Below are 20471 nucleotides of genomic sequence, written 5' to 3'. Positions count from 1 at the left end.
TTGGTTTCCTCTTTTTTGCATGGGTTATATAACCAGGTGACAACAAAACTCCTTTTTTTCTCATGAGCTGTTGTGTATTTTCAAAGAGTGAGAACAAAATCCGTGCCAAGTGTAGAAAACGCCAAAAACACAAAAAGTTAGGGGAATGAGGGGACAGTCATTTACACTGGAGAGACAACAGTTCCTTTCTCTTGATTTGATGCCTCATCGGGCGTTTGTAACTGTGCTCGACAGCAGGAGAAAGCACACACAGATGACGACTGACGTTTGAACCTTAGTCATCCGTTACATAATCAAACACCTGCATTTCCCTTGTTCTTTCAATATTTAAAGGCCAATAAAAAAAATATGAACAGAAGAATGAGACATTACATATGCTGCAAAAGTTGGCGTGTTTCCACAGATCGGCCGTGTGACTCATAATGGAGTCTCTGATCAGCAGGTTCTGTCATTACTGTTCCCGTGGGTGAAAATGATCCCCTTTCTCTCGTCTCAGCGTCGCTATAGGAACACTGTTTGAAGGTCACAAGGTCTAAGAGAAAGACGGATCACTTCAAGGAAAGGACGGCGCACTATGAGAGTGGGGATGGGACAATAAGCCCATGCAGGACTTGTGGCAGGGAGGGGGTGCATGCATTAGGGTTTTGTTTCTCTTCTTTTTATAGGACTGGGGGATGATGAAGAGTGAATCAGCTCATCTAAACGGTGACTCACATACTCATGTGCTTTCTAGAAGTCAAAACATCATTAAAACCGATTTGAGGCCTGTTGATATGGCTGACTGACAAAAGCATACAATCAGTGTTGTTCTTCATTATCTGTGCGCAAAGGACAAGATATCAAAACACTGGTGTCCTGAGGGGTTTGCTTTGGGATTTCATGCTGTTGGGGCTGATATACAATCACAGTAAGAGTGTGGTCAAACTTGTACGATTTTCTACGTACGCCCTCGGACAAAGGTTTTCTTTTTGCTGATTATGTGGTCCTATTGTCTTCACTGAGCAATGAAGGCAATCAGTTTCCAGCTGAGTGCAGCGTTGCTGGGATGTGCATCAGCACCTCTGAGCGCGAGCCCATGGTTCTCAGACGGAAATGGGTGTATTGCCTGCTCCACCCGGCTTAAGGAGGAGTTGTTTCCTCAAGTCAAGCATTTCAAGTACATCAGAGGTCTTGAGATTGAACATACGGCAGATCCAAGGAGCGTCTGCAAAGACACCGTACGGGTTTTGGGGTTGACAGCAGCGCTGAACCCAGCAGCAAACCTGTCGATTGACTAGTTAATCAACATTCACCAGTGCTTTCACCAGTGGCCTCAAGCTGTGGGCGCTTCCCAAAACAAGCAGCAGATATCAGCTTCCCCTGAAGGGTGTCTGGGCTGACCTTTAGTGACAAGTTGAGAAGATCAGGCATCTAGAAAGGACTTAGTCTAAATCTGCAGCAGGGGAAGTGGTTCTGGGATCTGATTGGGATGCCTCCCAGGTGAGGTGTTTCAGACATTTCAATGGGGAGGAGACATATCCAGGATTCACTGATAGATTATATCTCAATGCTGGCTTGGGAACTTGGTGGTAAAAACAGCTGAAGAGAGTGGTGGTACAGCTCTGCAGAGACTGCTGGCCCTGTGACTTGGAACTGGATAAGCAGCAGAAAATGAACAGCTTCATGGATGGATGTGCACTCTCCACAGTTTACAAGATTCTACACACTTCTGAAGCCAGAAAAGGGAAAGTAGTGAAATCTGTAGTTTAGCTTACATATTTACTGCTGCACTGTTTTTCTGCCTTTTTTGGCATACTTAAAAACACAGATAATTGGAAAACATATTGTCTCCAGACAGGGTCAAGGGGCTTCCAGTAGCTGAGTCAGACTCTTACTGGAAGCCTATGAGTAACCCGTCTTCCTCTCCCCCCCTAATCCACTCCTCTGTCGCTTCCCTCCCCTCATATAGTCTACATATCACCACTATTTATAACCTCTGCTGTCTTCAAGCTTGCTTGTCACAAGCATAAATGCAAAACACAGACAGGACGTGTTTAAAATTCTTTTCTTCTTCACTGAACTCCTGCTTTTTATATATCTGCAGCATACAACTGCACACATTCCTCAGAGAAAGAATGTCACCATAAAAGCCTCCCACCCATTTGCCCCCAAGACCCATTATACCCAACCCCTCCCCCAGTTTTTGAGCTCTCCCCTTTCTTTATTCCCCCATTTCGCGAACAGTAATGATCTCACCCAGCTGTCACTGCGTAATCACACCCACACTCAGTGCGACACACAGGTTTGCTTCTGGTGGCGGCTGACATCACTTGTTTTGATCCCTGTCACCATTTCCCCGAAATCCAAAACACGATGTTTTTTTGAACACACGTGTTTAAATGATTTAATCTTAAATAATATTCTCTTGGTCACATTTGAAAGTGGCTATTATAGCTTTTGTAAAAGTTTGTGTTGTAAAAGTTGTACAAATAAGCAGGATTAAATTGGATTTAAGGGTAAATTGAGACTATTTAGTGAAATTACTCCCAGGTCACACAGAACTGTGCCCTAGAAAACTCTGTATGAACCTATACATGAAATGAGGGCCTCACCTGTAAGACGTGAAATCCAATCTTTTCATTTTACCTTTGCCTGTTCTCCTAATCATGATTTTAGATGTTAATGAGTAGCTGAGATGAATGATGTCAATGTGATGTGAGGAACATCTGTTGCTTTGTCTGTCTACGTGTCATGGCAAGTTATTTTCTTGAAGCCCATGGATGACATCCACTTTATTTATGCATTTGATGTATCTTCCCATGTGTTAACATGTTCAAACAAACCACTTTTTTATTGGGCCAATAAAGCCCAATAAATGATCTGCAGGCCTAAGTCTGGCCCTGCAGCTCATTTGCATCCCGCTTGTCCACTCACACTGTCACTTACTTTTAGACAGTTAGGTAACTAAAATCAGTGTATGTAAAACAGAAAGACATTTGTGACGTTATGATCAGATGGCAGGATACGTGGCTGCCAGTTTACTGAATAATCAAATCCTGAACACTTTATAACCACTTCTTCAGGTTAATCGTATTTGCATTGACGTCGTCCACTCTGACAGGAAGTCTTCCTTAACAACACTCCAGCATCAGTGGGCGTCAAGTAGTCAACTGAAAAGCCAAATCTAATGAGAGCTGTCACTGAGCAATGCAAAGGTCAAGTATCAAGGCAAAAAGATGCATGTGCACACACATGCATGAGAGCGTAGTTGTGCTTCAGTCTCAGATGAACTGATGAGCCGGAAGCGGTGCACTTGGGTGCCTGGTGTAGGAGTTGGGTTATTGAAATGAGAAGACCCCGCAGCCTGAAAGACTCAGCTATTCTTGCCTGAATGGTGATGTGTCAGAATGTAAGAGGCGTCAGTGATCAAAAAATGAGCGCCACCCACAACCCGAAGGCCCGGCTGTGCTGCAAGTCTAAAGCTGGTGTTTATGTAATTTGACGTTTATGCAATGAAAATGATCGGACTGAGCTGAGGTGGATGCAGCAGTGCCTCGAGGGGGTGGCTGTGGAGTGCACCCACCTTGCTTTAATTACCATATTTCAGAGGAAATTTGACCGTTCGAGGGCGAGTAGTATATATATTTAGAGTATATTCTAAACATTTAGAAAAAGAGAAGAAGGTGCACTCTGTTGAAGTCTGAATTTTGTTCCAAGTAGCTTTCTTTGACCGTGCTGCATGTGGTATTCCTGTTGTTACATGACAATGTTATTTTTCTTGTTTTCTCTTCAATTTAAGGATAACTTTGTGCCATGGGTTGAGTAATGTCTCCAGTCTTTTGTGGGTTGTGAAATTCTTTCAAAATCTTATTGTATGAGATTGAGTAAATACTACCACTGAGAGTCAACAACTGTGTTTATAAATTTAGTCAATTCGGCTGCAGTTTAAGGGCTTTGCAGAACTGCAGGTTTGGCTTTTGTGTCGACAGATTTATTTACAGGAGTAATAAAGTAAAAGTGTTCTCATTATAACACCTTTACATGCATGATAATGATTAAAAGAGGCATTAAAGGTTAGTAGCTAACTCTGAAGCCATAAACAACTAATTAAAGTAAAGCTAATTTTCATTTATATAGAACGTTTGAAGATAAATATTACAAAGTGCTTCAAAACAAAGTGCTTCAAAACAAAAATGCTAGAACATAAGAACAAAAGTTACCCAAAAGCGAGTTTACAAAGATGAGTTTTTAGCTGATTTATAAAAGTGATCACTGAGTAATTGTAAACTTTGACATGTACTCTGCCCTTGTATCTTGCACAGCCAGCAGGCCATGATCACCATGACCTCAGGGACCTGCTAAGGATGTATAAATGTAAAACTTCACTGATGTATGCTGGTGCTTGTCCATGCGAAGCTCTAATAGCTAAAAATCAGAAACTTAAAATGGACTCTCAAGTAAATGGCAACCAAGTGAACCTGAATTAGCAATTCTGTGACATGTGAGTTCTTAGAAAACTGAGTCAGAAGCCTCGCAGTAGTGTTTTGAAAAACCTGCAGACGTTCCAAGGAAGCTTTTTTAAGACAAGCGCACAATGAACCACAATAACTGAGGTGTGATGAAATAAAGGCATGAATAACAATTTCCATTTCAGAGCGTGACGCGCTGGAAATCAACTTGCCAGTATTTCTTAAATGATAAAAGCAAGAGTGAACCAGAAATGAAATGAAATTTAAACATGAACATCCAGAGTGAAAGGTGAAAACAAAAGCTACTCCAATGTTCCTGACAGAAGATTTGGCAAAAGTGGAACGAATCTGTCAGGGACACATGTAAGGACTTCTGTTTTCTCTTCATGAAGATGGAGAAAACTTCTTGAATGTAAATGTCTTTAAAAGGACTCAGAATAGGCTGAAGAGGGAGCAGATATAACATAAAAACGAGGTTCCCAAAACAGAACCTTGTGGTACACCATAAGCAAAAGAAGTGGAAGAGGACTTGCACCTAAAAGCAGCCACAGAAAAGGATTGTTCAGACCGATATGAAGAGACCCACTCCAAGGTAAAAAGTATCAAAGGCAGAGATCAAGTCCAGCATCGCTAAAACAGAACATTTTTCCGCATCATTTCACATCAAGATGTCTAAGAAAAGGTGTTTCAGTGGAACGAGCAGTGGAATGTATTTGTATAGAGTGAATGAAAGCTGCTTAACCACTACGTTTTTTAAAATCTTAGGGGGGAAAAAGACTCATTTTGAAATTGGTCTGCAACTGCTAAGACGTGAAGGGTAAAGCTTGTTTGTTTGTCTGTTTTTAAACTGGGTGGATAACCATATTCTTAAAATAAGCAGGGAGTTGACTAGACGCCAGTGATACGTAGATTACAGCACACAGGGACCTATGAACAAGAATTCAGGTAAAATGTCGCAACAGTAGGAAGATGCTTTTATCAAGTCAACTAATTTGACCAGATCAGCTAAGTAAGAAAGTTTGCAACATTCCTTTGAAGAAAATGGGGAAAGCAGGTAGACCAGGAGCGACAATACCACTGATAGAGTCAAATAACACATTTGGGTTACCTCTGCTCTTTGAAACCAAGTTTGGCAATTCTTTCATCTCTTAGTGAAGTGCTGACAGAAACTAAAATATCCTTTAAATGAAGGACATGAACACTTTAAACAGAGAATAGGCTCATATATCCCAGGAGAAGGTTTAAAATAGGAGCTAATCCAATTTTAAAGAACATATTTCATCTCAAACAGAAAGACTGATCACTAACAAAAGTTTTTGAGAGATCAACATTGTTATTAATTGTTAATAAGTCCCCCTCTCAGCCACATTGCCACACACTTTTGCAGTTTTCTTTTTCTTTTTTGCAAAAGATTACATAATGCTGCTTGTTACAGATCATATGCACAAGCAGTCCATGTCAGCTTATTTGACAAATATTTGTACATTATCCGATTGTACCCAGCTATTAAATAAACAAAAATGTTGATTACGGTTCACAAAAATGAAATTAACAAAATATTGTTACAATGCCAGTGATTTTTTCTCCTTTGCTGTAGGGAGGAGCCAATATTTTCCTCCATGCAGGAAAATCCCTGGTTTGGCTTCCAAGATGCCAGATGAAGAATCGAAAGTATCAAACTATAGAGAATTGGTAATACAGGAGCCAATGTCAGCAAACCATCTGACCACTCCACACAGATTTCCTTACAGTGCTGAAATAAATGGCAACATTTGGCAGGTAGGAAAAAGTGAAACCAATGCTCTGAGTAACACATACTGTCCAATTCCTGAAATATATAAGCCCTACAGAAACACAAATAAAACACTATTCAGGAATTTTTTCTCTTATGTTTTAAGTCACTAAGACCAGCATAAAGCCACACACACTAACACATTCCCGACGGAAACCGTATACCTTCCATATTTCAGCTCTCCAACAAAAACACTCGCTGCCAGGCTTCGCTCGAAAAGACAGAACTTAGATGGAGAGGGAGTCAGCCAATCAGAACTTGGGAAATTTTCGATTTTTTGACCCCTTTTCTGCGATTGGGCCTAGTCGCCACCCGCCCCCTTGCGTTGATTGGTCAGTTTTCCCGGCTCTGTGGAAGTCATTTGAATACGTCTGGCTTTGTGGCTCATTGCGAGCTTTTGCTTGTTCAAATACTCAAAGAAGCAAGAGCGGAGACAGACAATGGAGAAGAGCACTGCATGGACTCACAGCAGCTAAAAGATTTACCTGTTTGTTGCACGTTTAGCGTCTCCTCGACGTGAGAAAGACTCGAAGTAGCGTGGAAAACCTTTTTTCCTTTTAATTTTCTCAAAAGTTACTGGCAGAGACAGTATTTGGACGCTGAGTAGCACCGTTTCAGAGGTAAGTTGTTTGGAGTGTTGCTTATGTGGATTTTTCGAGAAACGATATACTACTATTTATTCATTTTGTGATAATAAAACTATTTTTGCTATTGAAATGTAAATAGATAACTTTCGCATAGGCATAATCGAGTTATAGAAATGCCTTTTCTTGCGCAAAAGTTGATTAAAGTTTCCTAGTTTTTTATTATTATTTTAAAAACGTATTTACTTCACCTAATATTTGAAAGTGATCTATATCTGATGAACTATTTTCTCTCTAAACGCCCAGTTTCACTCCCGACCTGTTGTTGTTGTTGTTGTTATTGTGCCACCCATAGGAGTTTATAATTAGGCTGGTTGTCAGACTCAAACGAGCATTACTCACCAGCACCTGCGTTGGGACCATGCTTGCACAGCATGACTTTTTCACAGTCAGCTTTTACTTTTAGTGTGTTATGACTCAGTCTGAACCCCATAATGCTAACCAGGCATGCTGGGCTGGTTTATGTGTGTGTGTGTGTGTAACAGATTGTGTGAGTGTGTCTGTAGGGAAAAGAAGAAAGAATGACAGAAAAAAATGTGTGTGCTGCTGGCCAAGGAAAAAGCCTCCACACACTTCTACACAAACCCACGGTCACTTAAAAGAATGTCAGTACTCTGTGAGCTTGTGAAGCTGCTTAAATAAATCTCACATTAAATAGTTAAACTAATTTAATTATTAACCGAGGCGGTCTGAAGGGTGCCAGCAACATTTGAGTCTTTGGAACTACCTCAAAGTCAACTTACTCTAAGTTAAAATTAAATGCTGGCATCTGTGTGTTGTACAGAGGTTGGTAGTCAACCCCTCCATCCCTAAACAAGCTTAGGTTTAATATAGCTTTGTAGTAGTGTTTATCCTTTCTGGCTGTAGGTTAATACTGTACTAGCCTACCAGATGATATGGGAGACAGGTGTGTGTATTTGTATGAAAGTGCATCCCTGAATCCATTGTGTTTGGGAATAAAAGAAGACAACAGGCTCATAAGTGGTTGAGCCCTGTTGTGCGTATCTCTTCTGTCGATCTGAGTCTGGTATTTGTGTCCGGCTCTGTTTGCCTATCTATCAGATTTTTAAACCAGGCATCGGGTCCCAGCCTCTGGTGTTTTGACAATAGCTGTGGGCCTCCCCTGACCTGCACACTTCCTTGCGCCACATTTGTTTGGACACTAGGGCTGTTTCCTCCTACTTTGGTTTGGCAATTTGGTTGGTAATTTGATGACGTGTGACTTTGCTTTCCTGCACTCAGAATGCAATCCTGAAGCATTATAGGTTGGAGCTTCTGATGCTTGGACAGCCAAGCAGAACAAAACAACATCTGGACAAAGATATAAAGAATTTCATCAAGTAGGCTTTTTCTGTAATTGCAAAACCCCCAAAGTCAATGTGTCAGACAATTTTTACCTAAAGGGATTTGAAAATCTATTGCATACCCAAAAAACAGATCTATCCTCCCGTTAAAATCACTGCATGTGTCTTGATTTTCATTACTGATGTGTCCTAGGTCCTTGTCATGTCCCCATAAACACATTAAGAATTTTTTCCTGCACAGAACACATGAAGGCATCTTGGTCCATTGGCATGCTGCATTTATGGTGCTGTTTGAAAATTAAAATCTGACATGGAGGAGCAGTAGAATGTTCTTCACACCAAATGTATTGGTGCAGGGGAGGCCTGCAGCAATACATTTTGTATTTTATTTCAACTTACCCTGGTGGGAGTTTGAGATGATGGCTTTTGTTTGCACCACAGGGTGTAAAGGGGCTTTATTTTTTCAATTAACACCAGCAGCTTGCTTTAACTTGAATCATCCGGTGGCTGTAAAAGAATAATTAAATATATAACTAGTGTACCATTGCAGAAAGCATAATTGGCACATGGTGAAGTGATTAGCAAGCAACATGTGGTAAATCTGTCCAGTCTTATAATCTTTAAAAGGTTCAGTTGGCTGACTTCTGAGGTGCTCAATCATAAAAAATTAAAAGAAGCATTAAATCATTAGAGAGCCATCTTATTTTTCTACGATATTATGTTGTGAGGTGAAGTTACTAGTCCTCCCACGTAAATCGACAAATCATCAGTGACATCATTGTACAGCGTCTCTTTAAAAGGTTAACTCTTGTACACGCAAGCCACAAATAAGTGTCATGAGCACAGTCTGAACTTTGGCCTCATTATTGATAACGATAATCCCGGCTGTCAGGAGTTTCCTCCAGACTGTCATGCTTCTCTCACTCACCCACCTTGTCTGTTGTAGCTCATTAGTGTCAAAGTACATTGGGTACAAAGTAGAAGTAAGATAGCATTGCAGTACATTGACATCTTAACACTCTCACGAATAGTTTTATGGATCCTCTTATCAGGCGCAGGCTCTGCCTTCAGCTTACTCCGCTGCTCCTCTCATGAAACCATTTTTATGGGTACACACTGTGTTAACCTACATGCTGAACTTTGCAGAAGACAAGGTGCTAATTTAGAAAACGTGACTGTTGTTTTCTTGCTACTGACCAGCTGCTTAAAGTCTTCGAATTTTATTAGATGTTTTTTAAAAAAAAACAGGAGTCAAACAAACCCCTGTCTCATCTAATCTAAGGCAGTTGGTCCAGGCTGTTCTGAGGTCAGTACCTTGTAGCTTTTATTTTGTATAAATAAAGCGATCTCTACTAAGGTCAGTAAATGGGTTTCGATATGCTCTTTTATTGAAGTCATAAACAAAAAGTCTGTCACACCTATTGTCCTTGTTTAAGCCTGGCAGATTATTATTTGTGACTTCACTGCACAAGAGCTATAATAAGAGGTCCCACCTTAGAGAAGAATGAGTAAAGTCTGCTTTTCTGGTTTGACTGATGTAAAAATGATCCCAGGCTCGGCTCACGCAGAGGCTGGGCGTCGTATGGCCTGACAGCAGAGAGCAGAGTGTGTGAAAGCTGCTGTGTGTGTCTGATCTGCTGGGATCTGCTCTGATCTCTTCCTGGGGGTCTTTGTGTGGTTGTTAATGCCATGACAGGATAGATAATGCTTCTATTGTTGAAGACCTCCTCCCCTGCCCCGTCCCCCTCCTCCTGTAGGGCACAGCATTGCTAGGTGTACTCTTTAAAACCACATTAAATGGTTTTAGAAAAAAGTATTCTGACAACGCCTTCAGATTCATTAAAAGCCAGACATGGGCGGCTTTCATGTACAGAAGGCCTTTTTAAATCCACCGAATTGGCTTGTCTTGTTGATGCAGCGCGAGCACGTTTTATTGGTGTAAATCCATTAGTGGATGAGATTTTCCTGCTGCACCATCAAAAGTTCAATTTGTTTTAACCATTTGATGAACTGGGTTATGACATTTTAGCCAATGGGCACTGCAGTCTTGTTTCGATGCCAGCTGGTAAGAAAATGCACAGACGTGCAGCCTTTAGGATTTTTAACGGTCTAGTACAAAAGTGGTTTTCTTGGTAAAAATGTTCTTACATCACTGTACATTTTTTGCTTTTTCCTGTATTATTATATTCACATCAGTCTGCTTCTTAAGCCTGCAATCTTCAAAGTTTACAAACAAGAGAATATAAACAATGCTTTTAATATGAAATTATACTCCCAATGCCATCATTAAGTCATTCACGGAGAGTCCAACCTATGATTTAGAAAGAGTGCAATTGCAGTGCAGCAGCGGGGAAACCGCAACTATCCAAAGGGTCAACTTTTCAGGAAGTCCGTGTGGAAAAACACAGGATTGTTTTCGAATTTCTTAGTTTTCCCCCTTTGCACAAGGTCACCTTCCAATGCAAACAGAAGGACAAAAGGCATCTACACTGGAGTAAATATTACTCAGAGGACTCTTATCTCAACTTGGACCACCGCAGCCATGCTTTTCCAGATTGCGTTTGTAATTCGAGGAAGGTAAAGACACTGTAATCTCTAACTAAGTTAGAAGAAGAACAGCAGGCTGAGATCACAGAGTTCAAAAGATGGGTTGGCACTGGACTGGCTTACACTGGCAACATGCCAAACACTGTGGTATACGTGTGTGTGTGTGTGTGTGTGTGTGTGTGTGTGTGTGTGTGTGTGTGCGCGTCGCTCAAGCCATCATTTGTTTGTGTGTGTGTGTTTGGATTATACCGGCATGGGGCTAGGCGCCATTGTGGACAAGGGTGTGTGTGTGCGTAAGATGTTGGCTCAGGCAGACACTCCTCTGTCGGCACTGTGATGGACAAACAAAAGTCTGCTGGATTCCTGCAGGGTTTTGTTTCTGGCACAGTATATGTGCATTGCTCGTATGTAACTGTGTGTGGCTCGCTTATGCTGGCATGTGGTGCCAAGACAGACAACAGTAGCAGGATAAAGATGGCTCCAGAGTTAAAGCACGCCTCGGTGGTGATCTGGGATCAGCTTACCCAACTCAAATCCAATTATATTAACCATTAAGACAAAGGGAGGGGGGGGGATCACTGCTGTTGTGTCATCTGGCAGGTTGTTGTTGTGAGTATAAGCTGATTTGTAGAAATTTTCACCAACAAATGACTTTCTCCAAGCTGTAAATTTCCAAAGGAGAAATGTTTGTGTTCAGAACCAGAAAGTATAGACAGAGGAGGGGTAAAATTATGTGATTAAGTGTAATTCCTTTCACAGACATCCCTAAGTCTTTCCTTTGCGTGATGGAGTTGCTTAAACGTATTTTCACAACACTCGGCTTCCCAGAGAGACGGGCAGGCTAACGCAGTAAGACGCTGCAAGAGACACTAGTCACGATTTTGTGACTTCAAGTTGACTATAAAAGGATCGGTCTGTTGACAACTGTTGTGCCATAATTATTGGGAAACCTTTGGGAAATCATGGATTAGCTGATCAACGAAAGAAACTGCGTCATAATTATTCTTTAAAACTGGCTTGTGCAATGGAGTTATGATTTTTGATGGTTGATTGGACATAGACACTACAGTAAGGGTAAGGAGAAAGAAAAAATTAAAACAAAGATCTGCTTTAATTAAATCACAGAAGCCTTTCTACTTCATTCAACGCCTACATGTGTAGTATTATAACTTGTCAGGATTTGTTTGAATAATGCAAAGTGTCACTTTGAAAGCCTCTGTTTCTACAAACTAAATGCAATGTTTTATTTTTATTGGGCCTCTTCCTGTGCCGTCCACTGTTTCAGATACCCGGGGAAACCTACTGATTGTTGCCCTTTTCCTGTTTAGGCTGTGCAATCATCTCTTAATTTTCCTGGGATATTTCATACCCAGTTCCAGAAAGATTGGCTTTAGAATGAGGTTTCAGGAAGCAAATCTAAATTATCTTTTTTTCTTTTTTTTTTTAAAGAAACCCTCCCTGTTGTCTGTTTATCATATCTGGCTTATTGGGAATCTTTAAATTGGCTGGAAGATGTATCTTCATGTGAATTATGAAAAACATATATTCAAGACTGCATGTTATCCATCATGTATTTCTCAGCTGACTGAGAAAATGTATTATCATGTCATGAAATTGCATATAAATAGGCTGTTAATCTTTATTTCTCAACCCTAACCTACTCCTTGTATGTTTTGTAAAGGTCATCATGCCTCCAACAACGCCATATGCTGGAAAGTTCGGCTCCTGCGTCCCTTACAGCAGCAATGCCAACCACCAACAACCTACGAGCCCGTACCGGAGCAGCACTGTCCCGAAACCTGCGAGGGAGAACATCTACAACGGCGCCTACTCGGTTGGAGAGAACCCCTACGACATACCTCAGCCTCACAGCGGGGCTTATCGGAGCGCCTCTGTCTCTTCTGTGAATGCGAAGGAGCATCATTACACCAGCTGCGCTCTGTCTGAAAACCCATACTCCTCGCCGCAGCCTCACAGCCCTCGCCAGCACAGCACTTCCTGTCCAGGCCGCGCACATCGCCACACGAGCGGCAGCAGCGGCAGCAGCAGCGACCAGTCCTGTCGTAACAACAACAACGTAGCTGCGGCGAAAGCGCGGTTTTACGGACACGGCGTCACCACCAGCTATGGGGAGATGTGTTACCATGACAATAGCTTGGTGTCTGCATCTCTTGAGGCTCTGATCCAGCACCTGGTTCCCACAGTGGACTACTACCCTGATGTACGTTACAGTAAACACGGTCTTTTGTGAGAAACGGAGTGGTCTAGAATAGACGAGTTGAGTCTGAGAAAAGAGGTCGGCTGTCCTGGCTGTGTTGACCTTTCTCTTCTTGTTCTTTCCTCCTCATCAGAGGTCGTATGTGTTCACTTTCCTGCTGAGTTCACGCCTCTTCCTGCCCCCCTACGAGCTCATGACGAGGGTTTGTCACCTGTGTGTGGAGCAGCAGCGGTCCGGAGATGCCCTGCTGGATAAGGTGGGCTGGCAACAAACACACACACAGGGCTATAATTTGCTTCTCTTCTCGTCACACTCACTCTCTGCTCCCACACAACCTTCCACCCACTATAAAATCCACAAGCTCTCTCACCCACATGCTTCTTTCTGAGAGAGAGTATTTATCTGCTTTTTTCCCCAAGCAAATAAAATCCAGGCAAGGGAACACTCGGAAACAGAAACTGCAAAGATAAAATAAATAATGGCAGAATATGTTCTTAGAAAAACAGCGAGCTGTGGCTACTCTTGTGTGTTTTAAAAGATATGAGGGCCATGCCGTTTAGATTATTGACCAGAGAGAGATTTACTCATAAGATAAATCAAATCATGTCTGCCTGAGTGTCACTTAGTGCGCCATCTGATGGTTTTCAGATTCGTTTTCGTGAGGTGGCCCCTAAGCTGGTGCAGCTGCTGACCGAGTGGACTGAGACGTTTCCATACGACTTCAGGGACGAGAGGATGATGCGCTGTCTTAAAGACATGACGCTTCACGTGGCCCGAGGGGACGAGGTTAGCATTCATAGCTCCTGTAGTTAAAACTTCTCATGCAATGAATTTGCAATAATTCAACATAAATATCTCAAGTTCATTCTCACCTTCCTGTCTTAGTTTTCATTATTTGTGCTGTCTGTGTCACGCTGCAGTACTCTTGGCGAGCCATGCAGCAGATGACCCAGCGTCTTATCAAACGCCTCTCTGCCCTCGGCCAATACGAGGAGGCTGTGGCTGCGCTCAATGCGGCGGCAATGGAGCGTCCCGCTTCCTTGAAGAGCAAGCAAGCATCGGCTCAGCGGAGCGACGTACTGAGCGTGTGCGACGATCCCTTCGTCCTCGCCCAGCAGCTTACACACATTGAACTGGTAGGAAGTTGGCGTTAAAACTTAGGTGCCTGTGCTTATTATCGGATTCTGTAGAGAGAAATTTTTTTTAGTCCTTCAAAGCACATCTATAGATTATATTAACGAGCTTTTATAATTGTCTGTCTTATGCTGTTGTCATTGTCTTAATTGTTTTTATGTTCTGTTTTCTGCCCTCAGGACCGACTGAGTTTTATTGGTCCTGAGGAGTTCATCCAGACGTTTGCCATGAAGGATCCTCTGGAGAACCATAAGGTACAATTGAGTTTGAATGAAAAAACGCTTTGCTTAGCTCTACCTCCAGCGTTTTAGATCGAGTTTTGGACAAGCAGCTCACAAAAATTCCCATCTTCTCACTCAGGAACTTGCAGGCTCAGGTTTACTTTTCATTTCATTATTTGCTTTTTTCCTTTTGAACTTCTACATGATAAAACTGGAGACATGAGGAGCTTGTGCAAAGTCATATAAATGAATCTCATTCCAGTCACAATTAGCAGATAGATCTAACAGCTACGGCTTGCTGCGTGCAGTTTTACTGTGTAAAGATGGCTTGAAAATACAGTAACATGACCTCTTTATAATTATCAGCATCAAAGGACTGCAGACTATTGCAGTTATTTTGAGTCACTTTTTATTGTTTTGATTTGAAGTATATTCTGGGCCTGCTTTGGGTGTAATTTGTGGTCTGCTTCAGTTGAAGTAAATATGCTTTAGAAACCACATCAGAGAATCTACTGGCAGATAGATAACAATTTCTGCAGTGTTATTTTTAACATAGCTCAGACACAGTATGAAAAAGTCCTTTTGCATATGTCTAAGTGAATCTGAGGGACCTGTAAGTGAGCTGAAGGGTCGTATTCAATCACTGCTGCTGAGAACAAGTGCTCACCCACTGTTTGTAGCCGTGCTCCAACCAGTGCTGTGCCAGTTATATAAGACCCACTTTGTATAAAAGAGCAGTTGAGTCAGCGAAAGGGGTCCTGAAGTGTAGAAGGGGAAGTTTGGAGTGGAGTGGGCTGTCGCTGTTGTGTAAGCATTTAATAGAGCCATGAATCTCTGAGATTACATCATCACGGACAAGTCAAATTTATTTATACAGAGCTTTTATAATGTTTGTTTATATAAAAGGGCCTCTGAGAAACGAGTTCACCACAGAGTGTCCTTATAGAAAAAAAACAAAAGGCACCAAAGTAGATGTAAATGAGATGAAAATAACAAGCAGACACGTCACAGGCTTCAGTGTGCAGGTCCAGAGGTTGTGTGGGTGTGAAGGCTGTCAGGATCCATTAGCAAAGGAAATTATAGAGGAGCAGCAGTCTGTCTCCTTCTATTTCTGATTTATAAAATAATTTATTGGCTAACCTTAAGAAGATTATGCCAATGATGCTGAAACTCAGGGAACAAATATTAATAGAAGACCAACAAGTAGCCAAAAGGTACATGGAAACATTAGCTAAACTGAGTAAAACAAAGCAGAAATTAAAACCATAATTAAAGAATTGAGCAGACCTACCTCCGAGCAGAAACATCAATAACAAAAGGGTATTTTATTAGATAATTAAAATAGATAAGATCTATAGAAAACATATATTTGAAAGATTGTTAAGTTTGTCTGTAGTTGAAATTGTTGGCTATCTATGGATAAACATTGTCAGTAAAAGAAAAACAGATATACAGTAAACAATTACTTTAGAAGCATGGAAAAAGCTGGAAATTGTTAGCTATGGCAGTATAACTAGCTTAGCGTATGAGCTGAATTATTAGCTAAAGATAATAGATAAACAGTCGAAATAGCTCGCTAAGATTATGATAAAAGGTGGAAATTACTAGCTAAATGTAAACTTAAATAGCTAGGTAAAATCTTGTATAAAAGATTGTTGGTTAAAGCTGTGGATAACCTGTTGACATTTTCAGTTACAGAAATTGATAAAATGCAAATGTTAATCATGCCTTAAATTTAAACAGAGGGCAAACATTAAAATAATAAGCCAAGAGCTTTGGTTAAATGCCGCGGACCGTTTGCTAGCTAAAAATGATAGATGATTAGCTGAAAGTAGTACAGATATAATTTAACCTCCTAGGACCTGGCGTCCACATATGTGGACATCACTCTTTGGGTTATTTAGACCAAAATACAAAATTTTGCTTTACAAGGGTCTGATATCCACTTACCAGGACATTATGAAGCTACTGTTCTATCAAAATTTTAAACAAATATCCTCATATGTGGCTCTCATTTTTCTTAGAAGCAAAAATCAGGTAAAAAATTCATCGGGTTCCAATCAGCCCAAATATCAAAGAGAAATTAAAAATGCATGCTGTGGAAGAGTTCGGGTCTTAGGAGGTTAATTTAAGTTCACATTTAAACGTGAATGATGGAATTTATGAAGGCGTCAGAGCTTTAGGGGTCCATAAAATGAAAGAGATCTAAGTTCTAAGATCTAATTTAATTTCAAATGGTCCCTTCTGTGACTCACAGTTTTTAAATGTTTAACTTCTTTCAAAAATAATGAAATACAGACAGAAATGCACTCAGATCTAGACTTGTTCTTTGTTTTAATTATGCCATAATTTGTGTTTCAGGGTTTCTTTCGGAAACGTAAAACTAGCAACCTGGAAGCTTACGTCAGCTGGTTCAACAGACTGAGCTATCTTGTGGCCACTGAGATCTGTATGGTAAGTTGTTGTGATTCGTTTTGGACCAAGGAACGCCTTTGAATGCACAGCTGAACTACAAACTACTCTTAGATTCTTACTACACTCCAAAGGTGGATAATTTGTACATATATTGAATTTGTACTGACTTGCTCTGTTTGTTCTCTCATTTAAGCCGATGAAGAAGAAACACAGAGCGCGGATCATAGAGTTCTTCATCGATGTTGCTCAGGAGTGTTTCAACATTGGAAACTTCAACTCTCTCATGGCCATCATCAGTGAGTATTTGACGGCACACATACAGCTCGTTGGATCGATGTGACCCCGTAAGTGCTCTGCATTTACTCACCCTTTCTCTGTGTCCAGCTGGGATGAACATGAGTCCTGTCGCCAGACTGAAGAAAACCTGGAATAAAGTCAACACGGACAAGTTTGAAATTCTGGAGGTAAGGACAATTGGCATGCAGCAGTGAATCCTGTATACGTGTAATGTAAACTGAAGATTTCAAGTTGCTCAGGATTTCAAACCCTCACCATGTGCAAACTTTAAGCATGCCCACACGGATTTGCGTTTGATGGCCGTCTCTTGTGTGTGCTCTCATTCAGCACCAGATGGACCCATCCAGTAACTTCAGTAACTACCGCACTGCGCTCCGCGGTGCTACCCAGAGGTCTGAGACCGCACACAGCAGCCAGGAGAAGGTGAGAGAGCACCCAGGATTTACTCTGAAAATAAAAAGGTCCAGGTGGTGAATGTGTACGTAAATGAGCTGGTGTGTTTCTCCTCCAGATTGTGATTCCTTTCTTCAGTCTCCTCATTAAAGACATCTACTTCCTGAATGAAGGCTGTGCCAGTAGGCTGCCCAATGGACACATAAACTTTGAGGTTAGGACACATTTCAGAAGATGATGTTGTTTAAATGATTAAAAACGGTCAGATTTGTAGCAGTACAAGTTCAGGCTTTTACATGTGATGTTGTGACTCCCCCTTGTGGCTAAAAAGAGCAATGCAGTTTCCTTCATGATGCTTTTCTTTCATCTGCCCATTATAATCTATTGTACAATCTGTCTCCACAGAAACTCTGGGAACTTGCAAAACAGGTGAGCGAGTTCCTGGTTTGGCGTCAGGTTGTTTGTCCGTTCGACAGAGACCGGCGAATCCTTCAGTACCTTGTCACAACACCCATTTTCACCGAAGACGGTCAGTATTCAGTCTCCCCTGCGTTTTGGAGATGTAAATCATACAAATGTTTGGTATAGTTTGTCAGCTTTCGGAAACAAACAAAGCCATTATTGTTTATCTTATTGTTGCAGAGCTGCATCTGGCTTCATATGAGAGCGAAGGACCAGAGAACAACATGGAGAAAGACAGTCGCAGGTCACTTCGGTAGGTGTAGACATATGTGCACACACCCACATATCCCAAACCTTGTACTAATGCAAAAATGGGGAATTTTTGAGTGTAATAACACTGGTTACTTATCTTGTGTATTTTAGATCTTCGCTTCTCCATCGAGAGAATCGGACCTAAGGCCAGGGAAATCTCTGCTTTAAAGACTGAAAATGAATCAGGTGTCTTAAAGCTACAGGTTTCTCTGTTTTATAATATGGACACAGAAGATTATTATGGCCACAGTTAAGATGTTGGACTTAAAACAAGCTGGGACCACATCCTGCCTATATTACTGTATTTGGGCTTTGAGATCACAAGGAGCACTCCACAGAATTCATTCCATAAAATTCATCCAGTGCCAAAGAAGCCCATTTTATGTTATTATTATAACCTATTTTCCAACAAGTCTTCATGGATTTAAATCATCTAATGATTCTCAAGAAGAGCCTGGATCAGCTGTGCTGCTTCTATAAAATCAGCTCTGTCCAAGGCGCTCAGAGAATATCAGACGACTGGCCAGAGGTCTGCAGACTGGGTTTATACCTCCAGCGGTTGCCACACTGGCCTCATATTGTGGAAGGACTTACACGCTGAAGGGTAGGTTTCATCTCTAAACAAAGTCATCGTGGACCTAAATGAGTTTCAAAGCTACATTAACGCTCCTTGCCTGCAGATATCCTTGCTGAGGACCACAGAGATTTGAAATCTCAAAGGAAAGGACTGACTTGCATCGATTTGCGTTATAAATAACGGGCTAACAGCTGCTTTTAAAAGTGGTATTGCTGCTTGTCTTGTTGGATGCATCAGTTTTAATGCTAACACCTCGAGCAGAACCTGCACCACATCCACTCCATTAGCTCCCACTTTGCACTGTCATTTGATATTTTTGTGTAATGGAAGCACATAATACGAGGCAGTACATCAGCAACATTATTCCAGCGTGCATTGACACGATGCTTTTATCAACCACGTGTTATTCAGTGCTAAGCATTTTGTGATGTGCACACTTTGACTCTGGTGGTGATGCAAAACTGTGTAAGTGACAGCAACATAATAACCATGCAGACTACATCAAAATGCACTTCAGTGTGTTCTTGTGTAATATAGGCAACTTTCTATGCTATAGTATTAAGTCATATTTTGTATCAGAAGGCTGAATTTTTTTTTATGTACTTTATTTGATGTTCTGCCAGGAGCTTCTTGTTTTTTGGCTGGTTTTGTGTTGTTAAGCTATCAAACACCAGTTTACATATTAAAAAAACACTATTATGAGTGCAAACTGATGTGTGCGTGCGTGCGTGTGTGTACAGAAACAGGATTTTTATTCTTCTCATCTCAGCTGTGTTGATGTGTGTGGTATGCGATGTGGTTCTTTGAAATCCACTTGTGAGTGCTGTGTTTTATGTCATTTTATTTGTCATATATGCTACTTTTTTGTGTATCTTTGTGTCATCAGTCAGGGTACTTGTACTGAAGGTCTTTGTGTAAAGAGAATGATCTATTTTCTTTCAAATAAAAGAATCATGAAAACAATGTGCTCTTCTTCTTGACCCAGGCTTTCAGCTTACATATAAGAGGTTGCTGATGCATCTTTGACTGTTCACCCTGATAAAATGGATCAGCTGAGCACCACGTAGTCCACATTATCAGAACAAGAGTGAGCAGGCGTATAAAGATTATTAGAAGAACTAAATAAAACAGGACTGCATCTGCAACTAAAGCAAGTGCAATGCTGCAAAAATCATTAATCTGGTGATTTGACCATCACAAGTTGTGTAAAACAAGTAAGTTAGTTCAATATATTTCTTTTTACTATTCATACATGCAAACATGGGATGGTGTGGTGGTACCGTGGTTAGCAGTGTTGCCTCGTAGCAGAGAGATATGTAATTTGATTACACCATGTGCCTGTGTAACATTCCTCCCACAGCACAAAGACATGCATGCAGTTTGAAATACTGGTATGAATGGCTTACTGTCTGTGTTAGCCCTCGGACAGACTGGCTACTTCACACTGCCGTTAGCTGTATGACAGCTAGTACATGCTCCTGCTAACCTAAATGGCTGGATATTTCAATATTACAGGATGCATGGAGACCCCTTTAGTTTGGATTTTCTTAGTAAAATACAGCCTACAAATGTAGGGTTAATCAATTTGTGTTCTAGTAGCTTTAACTTTAGTGTTGTACGAACACCTTGCAGCATATAAGGACAAAATATTTAAGAAAAATTTCAGCAGCCGAATACAAATTCTGGTGACAATGTCAGGCACACAGCTTGTGCTGCTGTGCTTCATTTGGAGCTGTTTGTGAAATGAGGCTCAGCAGGTTGCATACA

The 20471-nt window shown here is 41.1% G+C and overlaps 1 protein-coding gene across 2 annotated transcripts; it reads left to right on the top strand.

Annotated features, from left to right (window-relative positions):
• Window positions 1–6645: 6645 nt before the first annotated feature.
• On the top strand, window positions 6646–19667 carry LOC134630953 (ras-GEF domain-containing family member 1B-B-like). 2 transcript variants are annotated; one of them, XR_010094334.1, is made up of 15 exons: window positions 6646–6860; window positions 12417–12956; window positions 13087–13209; window positions 13602–13739; window positions 13874–14089; window positions 14267–14341; window positions 16670–16762; window positions 16917–17019; window positions 17108–17187; window positions 17348–17443; window positions 17532–17627; window positions 17819–17942; window positions 18056–18128; window positions 18239–18731; window positions 18808–19667. XR_010094334.1 is itself a non-coding variant. In XM_063478781.1 (14 exons), exons 2-14 carry the CDS (start codon window positions 12423–12425, stop codon window positions 18270–18272), a joined length of 1785 nt encoding a protein of 594 aa, XP_063334851.1. In that variant the 5' UTR covers window positions 6646–6860; window positions 12417–12422; the 3' UTR covers window positions 18273–19667. The 2 variants fall into 2 exon arrangements, 1 of the variants encoding a protein (XP_063334851.1); XM_063478781.1 differs by having other exon boundaries at window positions 18239–19667.
• Window positions 19668–20471: the final 804 nt, after the last annotated feature.

Source organism: Pelmatolapia mariae, linkage group LG7 (assembly GCF_036321145.2).
Source record: "Pelmatolapia mariae isolate MD_Pm_ZW linkage group LG7, Pm_UMD_F_2, whole genome shotgun sequence".
In the NCBI taxonomy this organism is placed as follows: Eukaryota; Metazoa; Chordata; class Actinopteri; order Cichliformes; family Cichlidae; genus Pelmatolapia; species Pelmatolapia mariae.
The sequence above is the reverse complement of the archived record's forward strand: the minus strand, read 5'-3'. Positions and strand labels throughout refer to the sequence as shown.

Excerpts from the sequence above, each read along its gene's own strand:
- LOC134630953 (XM_063478781.1), top strand. The coding sequence starts at position 12,423 with ATGCCTCCAACAACGCCATATGCTGGAAAGTTCGGCTCCTGCGTCCCT. Across the intron at positions 13,740-13,873 it reads ACGTGGCCCGAGGGGACGAG|TACTCTTGGCGAGCCATGCA; the intron begins GTTAGCATTCAT and ends GTCACGCTGCAG. Across the intron at positions 18,129-18,238 it reads GACAGTCGCAGGTCACTTCG|ATCTTCGCTTCTCCATCGAG; the intron begins GTAGGTGTAGAC and ends TGTGTATTTTAG.